General features: G+C 36.9%; 1 protein-coding gene across 3 annotated transcripts in view; it reads right to left on the bottom strand.

Annotated features, from left to right (window-relative positions):
- Nucleotides 1-12,176, bottom strand: part of eys (eyes shut homolog) — a 180,253-nt gene that overhangs the window by 69,041 nt on the left and 99,036 nt on the right. For all 3 annotated transcript variants that reach the window (XM_028007727.1, XM_028007726.1, XM_028007728.1), the window contains 5 exons: nt 9,785-9,909; nt 9,112-9,236; nt 8,514-8,727; nt 621-811; nt 40-131 (listed from right to left, as the gene is read on the bottom strand). In XM_028007727.1, the coding sequence (XP_027863528.1) occupies nt 40-131; nt 621-811; nt 8,514-8,727; nt 9,112-9,236; nt 9,785-9,909 (747 nt within the window). The remainder of the gene's footprint in view (nt 1-39; nt 132-620; nt 812-8,513; nt 8,728-9,111; nt 9,237-9,784; nt 9,910-12,176) is intronic.

Here is a 12,176-nt window from a genome sequence, read left to right on the forward strand (position 1 = left end):
CTACTGTGGCTCTGCAAGCTTAAATTAAGGTGTACATACCTAATATGCACAATGTGAACTCTGCCATCATCAACGTGACTTGATGCACTCATCCGTGTAACTTCATCTTCTTCATTGCAGCAAAAGGCATACTGAAACATTTGAGAGGAGGTATAAGTATGTAATTTGTGTTTGTCATTCTATGGCCTGTTTCATGCATGACTTCTTATAGACTCATTCAGGAAATGTTTTTGTTTATCTTCAGGAATAACAAAAATATTCATACTCGAGTGTGTGTTCACAATAAATGTCTCGAGGGACTTTTGAAAAACAAAAAATTCTCCTTTTCACTAAGATTCTTAGAAATCGCAGCGTCGAAGAGTTTACTGCACATTAAGAACACATTTCACACTAAACCCCCAGCAACTGTAATTATAGTGCACTAGATCTCTCTCTAAGAATGGTACATACTACAACAACATTGTTCTACTCTATTTGCCCTCCTATTTTGATAATAGTTTGTGCCAATATTTCTCACATATTCAGTTCGATACCATAGAATAATATTCTAAAACAAAAACAAACATATTTAAACCAGAATGACCAAACAGATAGCCATTGTGAGAACATGGAACATTTACCTGCAAGATCCCATCCTGGATATAGAGTTTCATGAAAAAGAAATTCCCATTAATGGGTCCTTGGTCGACATATAGGAGAGTTCCCTGAGATGCTGTGGTTTGAAATCTCACATTAATGTTGTTGAGAGTTCCAAGGTCAACACCTTGAAACTCAAGGTATGAATTCCCAAAGTAATGGAGGTAGCTTGACTCTGAGAAAGAGATAAATACACAAAGCTTAAACTGTGGGAAAGGTTAAGGAGACATAAGCTACGTTACTTTATGAATCTTTAGAGTGCGATCAGCTAGGTTTCCCAATGGATCCTCTCAAGGAAAAAGCAACAGTAAGGTCAACATATGCTACAGAGAAACATCTGTAGAATGATAAAAGCAAAATGACTTGTGACAAAAGGTGTCATGTCATCGTTTGGAATTTCACATGTAATTTTGAAGTATTTTCACCCAAGTCTACAGACAGTGCATGTTGTGGCAACAGAAGGACAAAATACTGGTAAATGGCCAGAGGTGCTAAGTGAGCTGAATTGCGCACCAGGCACAGCTCTACTGTAACAAATTTCTTGGTGTAAACTATCAAGTATTTTCAAGTTGAATAGTTCAAGTTCAAGTAAAGTCATACCATTGGTGCTAAAAGTCCTAGTCAAGTCATAAGTCTTTTGATTTCATCAAGCTGAGTCTAAAGTCATTAAATTTTGATTTACAACTGGTTATGAGATATGGACCATGACCGAAAGAATGGACGCCTTCCTGGTGAGATATTCAGGGAATGTCCCACTGGAAGGAGACCAGGAGGGAGACCCAGGACATGCTGGAGGGACTATGTTTTTTCGGCTGGCCTGGGAACGCTTTGGGATGCCCCCAGTGGACCTGGCCCAAGTGGCTGCGGAGAGGAAAGTGTGGAACTCTATGTTTAGTGCTCCAGGATAAGTGGAAAAGAATGAACGAATGGATGGATGGATGGACGGAGGGATAGATTTCCAGGTGAATCCCAGAGGGAATATATATCCCTTTTGGCTTACGAAGCCATTGGGATTTGAACAAAATGAGCTGAAGAATATCCCTGGACACTAAGATGCTTGGATTTCCATCCTGGAATTGTTATCCCTGTGACCTAGTCTCAGAAAAGCAGAGGACAATAGCTGGATGGACGAACTTTTCCACTTTTATTATGTTATAAAAATTATATACAAAACTGAAATTAAGATATTCATGAAAGTACTGTGCAACATTCCTCAACTTATTGTCAAAACATACTATGTTTCATGGATGAGACTAGGCAATTATGAGGTATTTGATTGAAAGTTCTCCTCCTTGGACACAGTTGGGCATTAGTGATGGAAAGAAACTTAAAAGAACGACACTGACTCCTGCATTAGGATCACTGATGCTCAATATTTCTAATTTAAAAGAAGCAGACCAAACTAAAGAAAACAGTCAAAACCCAGAGCCTGGTAAATGGATGAAGCAATCCCAGATGAAGTAGTTTTCTGCTCCGTTTCCTTTTCAGATAAAAAAAAAAATCACTAGAGAAATCAGCAACATCTTTTTTAAAGTTGATGCTGTGATTAATCATACAGCTGTAAAGTGTGAACTTATCAATACTTGTCGAATGCAGAGTTCTAATAAGCCAGACCTCTTTTGATCTAGCAGAAACTCCTTAGGGAATTTGGAAAGCCAGCTAACCTAAATACCCACATTCTCTCTAGGGAGCAACATTACCCAAACCCTGAGGAGTATCCTGGGATAACAAAAAGAGAGAATCATCAGGATCAGACCTACTGCGTTGCATGAATTAATCAGGATAAATGGATGCGGAAGCAGTGCCGTACTGTCTTCTGCTTTGCTACCGACAATGGGGTTTGCCAATGCTGATGATGGAAAATTACCCCTCAGAGACAAAGCTATTCATTAATTTTAAAGCCTTGTTTAGTCTGATGTAGTCTTTGATGCATTAGGAGGTTGCTGCCAGGAAGCAGCATCATGCCTCATTAACAGTAGATTTCAGTCTCTTCTTCAAAGGTCTACTGTTTTTATTAATACCTATTGCATTCACACTCCAGATTTTTGCACATGCCTTAGGTAACTATTCACATCCTATCTAAATTGTAAATCTACACAATCTTTCACACTATGCTCCATATCTGTTTTTTCACTGTTAACATAATGCTGACAAAGCAATTTTTCAACCCTCTAATCTGTTCAAAAGCTTTTCTAGTTCCTATAAAGGGAAAATGTTGTCTACTGAGGATATTCTTTGATATAAATCTTTCAGATCTGATTTAATTAGGGCCAGTTCTGATACATGATCATAAAAGAGGTGAGAAAACTGATATAAGTCATATTTAATGGAACAAGGAGAGGAGGAGCGCAGTGTTGCGGCACAAACTGTAGGCGAATGTCAGCAGGGTTAAAGTAGAAGATGTTCCACTAGAAAAATATATCTGAAGAAATGTGAACTAAGGATCAATTAATTGGGAGACAGAACTTTGATGGGGAAATTTAATTAATATGGACTTAATGTACCATTTATTAAAAAAAAGAAGTCATGATGTAAGTTCTGCTTTGCTGCTGATTTATTGGGTAAGGTAATAGACTGACTGATTGAACTTGTCACAGGACAGAGATAAAATACTGCAGAAGACCATTCTTGGACCTGAGCAATTTCACAGTCCCAAAAGAAGGCAAAAGGTCATTCTGTACTTACAAAATTGGCAGAGAAATAACATATAATAGATAAGATTTTGCTGAATATCCTTCGTCTACTATAGACCATGAAGGATCCAATTCAAAATATATTATGGGCTTTTTCTGGTTTTGCTGGTATATCTATGAGCCCAAATCTTGAACAGGTAATTTTTTTTCTGTAATTTATAATGTAGATATTGACATGATAGCATCACCAGATGACATATAACTAAATTAAAACAAAAAAACTCCACAAAATGATGTTGTGTGTACTAACGTGAAAGGAGACACTTGATAAGAATTGGAAACATTAAGAACAGAAGCACAGCAAAAGGTTAACAAAATAACTGCAATTTGTCAGTAATTTGAAAGCAATTCTTCTCTGTTTCAGTGTCAATTGATATAATCAATTAATAGCATTGTTAATCCTTATAAAAGATGTATTACTACCAAGATATCACACAACAAACATGTCATTATGGGTAAAAGTAAAGTGCTCTCTCAGGACCTTTGCCATTTATAGTGTTGCAAAACGTACTGATGGAATTGGTGAGAAACCTAAAGCTGCAACCAGATTTTTGCATGCACTTCATCACACAAACCACTTTTCCATTGTCTGACTTTAAATCAAACTTAATTTTTCCTGTCTTATGTTAGATAGGATTACCAAAAATATTTCACGTTTGTTCAGTGACAGAATAATAAACAAAAACTGGTTTTAGACATGTTTTTGTTTTGATACTTTCTTCTTGGAGGGACACCTGTGGCTGTATGTTAAGGCCACACCTCAAACCTCATAGTAACAGTGAAGTTTAGAGATGAGAACATTACAATGTGGGATTGTTATTCAGCGTGTGGTATTGCCAGACTTTAAATAATTGAAGGAATAATGAATAGAAAAATTTAATCTGATCTTGTTGGTAACAATCTGAAACTAGTATAGATTATTAAGCAAGACAATGATTCCAAACACACAGCCAATTAGCTTCAGAGAAAGAATATAAAGCTGGTAAAATAGAAATCAAAAGCCAGAGAATGGACATAACTGATAACCATAATGCAGAGAAGAGGCCAACAGAGCCTTTAAGACAGTTTGTGGAAAAAAATGGGTCATAATCACATCCAAGTGATCCATAAGGCTAGTACAAAATACAGTAAGAATGCTCAGTACTTATTGCCTGTGTAATTTCACTTCACAGTACATTTTAGTTGTTTTCGTTGTATGTTTGGTTTACTAGAGTCTCATCTGAATTTCACATCAATATCCCCAATATAAATATTTGAAAGAACATAAATTGGTTCAATACTTTCCTATTGTAATATTTTGATATTTTTTTTAATAAATGACTGATACAACTGCTGGAATGCAATAAAAAGAGGAAATACTTCTAACCGGAGGATGTATAAAATAAGCTTTAAATGTCAAATTTAAAAACCATTTGTTATCATCATTATTTGTAATTTTCTAATTAGAGAAAGTCTTCATGACAGCAATATTAATTCACCAAATCAATCAGGAAAGTTACAGGAATCAGTATCTAAATACAGACAAAGTGTGATACAAAAAACATAATCTAGAGCACCAAAACAAAATCACAGATGTGGGAATTAAGATTAATAGTGGAACTGCCGTAAGAGGTACTGAATGTTAAAGATGACTAACATCTTACTCATCAAGGTGATTTTGTGCAGCTTCGAGGGGGTAATTTGATTTCCACAACACATGGCAGCAAAAGATAACAGCATCACCTGTGTCATGGTGATCACTTGAAGGAAAGTCAACCAAATCATAGCTTAGCAGGAGTAAGCCTCCTTCCATCCCAATTTCAGATTCTCATCAGCTTTCACATTACATAGTAAAGGTTCTATACTGTGTAGCCCAGCTCTATATGTACAGAGCAGACAAGAACTGATTTAAACCTTAAGGTTTATTTCGAAGCAGTTCCGAATATTCTTTTCACATTAGAATAAAAGAAAAGAATCGTATGCTGTCAATGTATCGTGCGTACACCCCTTTTATGTTTTGACTTCATTTTAACTTGATATATATATTTCAGAGATTGTGGAGCAGTCTGTGGTTTAAAGGAGCACTGAGTCTATTTCAAGCAGCACCAAGGGCACTGCATGTGTTTAGATGGTGACCTAGTTTAATAAACTCGTGAGTTTCTGGCTCCTCTTACTTTAAAACTTATTTACTTTGATTATGCACTTATGTGTAGAAGAGTAAAAGGATGTTTCAGTGTGCAGATGCTAGGGTTTGTTTCCTATAACAACATTTTTTGTGTACCTTTAACCCTTTCTTAACCAGTGTGCTGACTAAGAGCTGCATCAGGTGCTGTGGGGAGGACTCAATTACATTTGGCCCACACTGATTTTCAGAGTGTCGCAATAAATTGGCTCAAGCTTGTCTGTGTTCAGTAGGTCTGTTTTACAGTTCTCTGCACAGTTTCAAAGGTAGACAGACCTCATCTGTCACAGAGTAACAATCTGTCCTGCACTCCTGAATTCCTCCTCTTACATAGATGACTGCATCCAATCCCAATAATGTGTAACAAACAGTGACGTGCGGTCAGGGGAGGCAGGTGAGGCAGTGCCTCACCAGCCATCATGGAAAGAAAGAAAATATATAATCATAAAGTAATTTAAATTGTTATATTCATCCGGTGGTTTGTACTAAAAAATATTTATTTTTCATGTAGCTTCACCAATTTCGATTTTTATTTGTTCAAAATCGCTGAATTTTCTTATTTTCCCATTCAAATGCTTGGAAGCGATGCCGGTGAGGCAGCAGCGAGCTCTGCCTCACCTTGGATTGCGCAACCCCTGGCTCTGCGCTGGCTGCTAAGCGGAGAGAGCATGTTGCTGTACGGCGTCAATAAAATGGTTTAAACAAATTTAATATGTGAACTTATTTCCAATAATTTAGCTTATGTATATAATGTACAGTGCTTTTTGTCACCAACTGTGTTTGTGTAACGTGTTTCGTGTAATGAGCGATTATAAACGGCAGAGAACAGGTTCGAGGTGAGGCAGGCAGTTCTCTTGCCTCATGGCAGGGGGCGCTCAAGATCCCAGACGTTCGTCTTGTTCACTCCTCAACTGCCGAGTAAGTGACAGCGAGCTAGGCTAAACGATTCGGGAAGCAAGTCAAGTGCAGCGATAGATTATAATAGAGATAGTGATTTTTTTCCTCTCGCTTATCCCGACTTTCGACATGGATGACTACATTACAACACTAAAAAAGTTTTCTCAAGTGGACTTTCAATCGAAGCAGGAGATAATAACCAAAGGAAGACCAACGCCGGAGCTGAAAGGTTTGTATGTGTAAGGATGCAGAAGTGAAACATAACCTGTAAACTGCTGTCAATCTATGCATCTATTTGCAAATCTGATTCTGATGACGTCAGTGCCTCACCAGCTATGAACCTCACCGCACGTCACTGGTAACAAATTATGTTCAGCATCTGTCATTTGAGATTTTAAGGATGTAAGACCAAATACTGATCAGCTATATTACTCTTTGGAATCACATTTTTTCCTCAAATAGATAGAGACAACACAATTTAGAAGAAAGCACAAAGATATATTTGCACAGAATGTCAGCACAGCTGCACAGAGCTCCTATGACAATCTCTGAATCAGAGCTTATACATCATAACTTGTTACTTTCAAAAGGCTACATAAAAATTCAATTTAGGGTAGGACTCAGATTGTCTTCTCTTGTTCAAAGCTAGCAAAAACCTATGTAGCTGTGTTTGCTCTGAAGGACATGGTCACTATGGATTTTTAATTCAAAACCAAGTTCCTGGAATTGGCCTCATTACTTTACCACATTCAGAGTTTATCCATTTAGAAAGTGTAACTAAGAGTCAATTTGTTTAATATATAATGTTTACTCGAGTAAGAAGAGTAACATGGTTTCCATATGGCAGAATCTTTGGAGGTGCAAGCTTAGTTCTTCAATGCCAAATCACTTTGTATTTCCATCTCATAATGAAAATTTATCTTGGCCACAAAAGAAATAATCAAAAATAAATTGATGAAACATGTAGAACTACAACAAAAACAAAATTTAAATAATTCTGTGTAATATGAAAACATTTAAAGTACTTGAAATGCACAGCCATCTCAGTTTTTAGGGCTAGCAAGAGCGATGCTAACCCCCTAAGTTAATGATAAACGAGTTAATCGAAAGTTAATTGATCTTATCATTCGACTAACAATTAATTGATAAACGTCCACTTTTTTAAAAAACTAAGCTTTCTCTTGCATCAAGAGGGCTAGTCATATTTCCATAATACAACATAACACAAAGGGCTACATTTGACTATATGTGAATGATTAAAATCAAACATAAAGAGTGTTATTATCATCTGTTGGAATTTTGGCCCATTCCTCCACACATAATTGATGTAAATGAGTCAGGATTGTGGACAACTTGCATGAAAACACCTCAACAGGTCTGCCTACAATTTTCTATGGGCTTGAGATAATAATTATGTCAAGATAGCTAAAATTTTAATTGTCACACCACAAGACATGTCTCTTAAGATTGTAGATTTTTTTTTTCTTTGCGTGCATTTGCAAACACTACAGTACTCCTTTCTATGTGGATTGTGACGCTTTTCAGCTTTTGTCAGCATCTTCCCAAAATATTTTGCTTTTGTTCTGGTCCTGATATGCATGCTTTGCATCAAAGCATTGTCAATTCTGACAATAGAACTTGTTTATATACGTGTTACCTTTGGGTATCAGAAAATTGTATCCAAAGATCAAACTTTCAGGGTCCTTAATTCTCTTCCTGAAATCCTGACTGATTACTTTAGAGTTTTTCATAATGTTACACAAGGAAGTAGTCTTAAGGAGAGCAGCAGACACCTGGTTTAATATGAAAATGCTGTATCTTCCGTTACAATGTTTTATTGACACAAAGAGCTCAGACGGTATTTAAATTTTAGTGAGTGTAGCAGAACAAATGGAACATAGGAAGTAAACAAGAAGTGTTCTTAATTACTACATAAAATTTTTTTGTTTTTTTTGTTGTTTTGGACTATTTGTCAAATATTTTCATGTCAAATGTCATTTACATTTTCTAGATAAACTCCTCAAATGTAGAATGTGAAATCTGCTCAGGGATAAAACTACAGACTATACTAACACATTGATATTATACCACAAACATTTTTTGTAAGTACACAACATGGTCCATACCTGTGGATGGTTCAACTGTTGGTACTGGGCTTAGTGCTGGCATTAGAACCCTGGGTGTGTAGCTGCTAGTGATGTTCTCGCTTGGCGTCACCAAGGGAACAGGATTCGTATTGGGAGGCAGGCAGCTGACCTTGTTTATGCCATCTACACAGGAAAACGCTTCTGGACATGGATTAAGCAGGCAGTCATCATAGTTGTGCTCACAGTTCCTCCCCTGTGTACATAAATTAGACAGCCTTGAGATGTGTCATGCAACTCTGTGTTGAAATGCTAAATGAGACGTGATGTTCATAGTATGAATCGTCAAAGTAGTTTGTAGATTTTAGATTTAATAACCATATTATTAGAGATAATACTCAACAGCAAAAAAAATAAAAAAATCACGATTAGTTTGTCATGTAATTACATAATTTTCCCCTATTTAGTTTGATTTTACTTGATAGTGTTTTTTTATTATTACTAACTAGAAAGACTAATCACATGTTATTTTATTGACAAGAAATTATTCAAAAGTTACTTCTTGTGGGCAACCAGTTTAATAAAAGTAAGTTTAGTTTAAAAAAAAGAGGGGTGGGAGTGTAACGTGGTGGAGCCTCACCACAAATCCAGGACGACAGAAACAGGTGTAGCCATAGCCTGGATCATTCTGGATGCATATCCCCTGGTTGCAGGGCTGTGGAAGGCACTCATTAATGTCATCCTCACAGTGAAGGCCTGTCCAACCTGCCAGGAACAAAAGCCCACAGAGTGCCGTAGTGAGCTTGGGCTCTCTCACTTCCACCCTCTGAAGTGAATATCAATCAGATTCGCTTACATTGATTTGCTTCTTTCTGGGTTCACACACACACACAAACAGGGACAAGAAAAGGCTTTCACTAAAGAGTAAGATGTCACATCCATTTCAACGAGTTAAGGTCATTTCGTTCTTTAATCACTGTCTTTTTTTTGTACTGTATGACAGGAAATTTCACTCTTTAGGGAAGGTGAACTATGGAGGTATCACAGCCACCTTTGAGTGGCCTTTTTTACAGGATGATCTGCAAGAAACTAGAGCTGATAAACTCTTCTTCCACATCTGGGACATGATAGAGACTAAGATGTTCTTGTTGACTTAGAAAAACATGTTGCTATTTAAGTTATGTTTTAGTATCCACACACAGAAGCTGGAAACGCTGCCTGTAAAAGATGTACAAAGAGGTGAAAAAAAAAAAAACCTGCTGCCTTATTTCGAGGCAAACCGAGAAAAATCACAGGATATCAGAATGACTCACCTGACCTGCAGTGGCAGACGTAGCTATTAATAAGATCTTGGCAAACAGCGCTGTTCTGGCATGGCGCTGAGCAACATTCGTTAACATCCACTTCACAGAAATCCCCCATGAAACCTGGTGGACAGCTAAAAAAACATGACGGTTTGGAAAACTATTAGGCAGTCTCACTGTGCTGTCATTTCATTTTTGAGGATCTAACAAGCTGTGTCCAAGAACTGCTAAGTTTTGCAACAAATACAAAAAAAGTATTCATCGGTTCTTTTTAAGATAAGGTATTTAGTGAGCATAAATCAAAATTATTTTGGGGTTGGAGACAAAGCGGATGACAACACAGCATAAAACAAAAGTGGTAAAAGTTTGATCTATTTAGCATCAGAACTATATTTACAATATCCCATTTATTAATACGGCACTACGAGTAGCAGTCTCTGTATAGAGTCCCAAGACTCTATACAGACGCTCTTTATGTCTTTGGATTAATAACAATGTCCTGTATATAATGTAAATGAAATGAAAAATCAAATCAAGCTATGAAGACTGCAGGGGATATTCACCAGGGCAGAAAATCTTCAGAAACATGGAGGGACAATAACATTATGATGCACTGACCTGAGGAGAACAGGCGTCTGGAGGAGTTGGATTGAATACATAATAAAAATTAAGTGTTTATAAAAGTAAAATGTGAAACTACATGTTCAAGGGTAAGGGTAGCCTATAAAGTGAAAGTAAAATTTTGAAATGGGCGAATTCCACTTCCTTATTTAAACTGGAGTTGGTGGCTCAATGTGTCATATGAGGTGTCCACTAGAGTAGAGGTCCCCAACCCAGGTTCTCGAGGTCCACCGTAATGCATATTTTACGTGTCACCCTGCTGTTTCACACCTGACTGAAATTAAAAGTTGGTTAACTAATTCTGCCACAATTGGAGGGATGGTAAGAAGGTAATGCAATCATTTGAATCACTTGTGCTTGAGCAGGGAAACATCTAAAACATGCAGGACGGTGGTTCATAATCACCACACCACCAGAGCAGAACTCTTGGGAAGTCTTCATAGGTCTCTCCTGTGACAGCACACCCACTTTGTATTTTTGGGATGCAAAACATCCCAAAGTTCTGTTCAAAATATCACTCAAAAATGAGCTGCAATAAGTCCCAAATAAGAGCTGCAAAAACAGGATGATTGATGACTTTTGTACCAATAAAGTCATACTTTAGTTCAAACGTAATGGAATACTAAGTTGTATTTCTACTGGAAAAAAAGGCCAACTGACTGTGAAACATTGCTTCACAATCTACCCTGGAATCCTATTGCTCACCCAACTTTCTGTTTAGTAAAGCTAGCAAATTAAGTAGAAATCCATGAAGAGGCATGTTGTTTATGATTATTTTCTCCATCTGGTGTCTGTCCAATTGACTTGCTGTGACATCGGTGACTCAGATGTTTACTATGCAAAAAACATACTGTTTAGCAAGTAATTTAAAAATGTCTTATTTTGCTGATCTTTTTGGTGTCCTGCTAATTTATAATAACAGTCCAGTATTTTTAAAGGAAGTGCACCTCTGGCTATTTCCTTTAACTGCATTTGTCAAGAAAATAGGTGTACTTGCCATCTTGGTAGAATAGACTTGCTTTTTCAGTAACACGCCTTATTAGAAACCAATTATTCTTTTTTTATTGCTTCCCAACATTAAGAACAAACCAGATGAAAGTGCATGCTAGACAACCTTTCACAGTTAAAAAGAGCCCAGCAGAGATGTCTGGTATAATAGGTTATTCTCTGCATCCATAAAACATGGACAAAGTAATGACTTGTCAAAGAAATTGTATCCTTACTACTAAGTAGGCTGCAGATTTTGAGCTGTAAATCACAAGATGATTTTGGAATATTCTGTTCTAAAGAATATTCATTGTTTGAATTCTAACAACTTGTTTTATCAGTGTTAGTTGAAGAAATGAAAAAGATATACAAAGATAACTGACTCATTGAGAGAATAAAGGGAGCATTTAATTCTGTACATCAATCCCACTGTGTCTTTACGCACTGGTGAAGAACTAAGATTTTCCAGATGGACAGCGGGCCTGATTACACATCAAAGCTACCGCAAATCTGAGGGCAGGAAGGGCAAAAATCTAAGGCTTGAACCTCCCTGGGAAATTTTCAATTGGGAACAAGACAAATGCTAGACAATATGAAAGACTACAGAAGGTCAAAATAGAAAGTGAAAAGGAAAATTATGAAGTCTTTCTGGGTTTATGGGATCTAAAGCCTCATTTAGGTAATTTCACATCCCTTATAAAGTCAAATCTGAAAGATATCAAATAAAATATCTACAATCGGGAATAAATGTTTTATAATCTATACCCATAAAATTACCATCTGACAGATCATC

Source organism: Xiphophorus couchianus, chromosome 22 (assembly GCF_001444195.1).
Source record: "Xiphophorus couchianus chromosome 22, X_couchianus-1.0, whole genome shotgun sequence".
Lineage (NCBI taxonomy): Eukaryota > Metazoa > Chordata > Actinopteri > Cyprinodontiformes > Poeciliidae > Xiphophorus > Xiphophorus couchianus.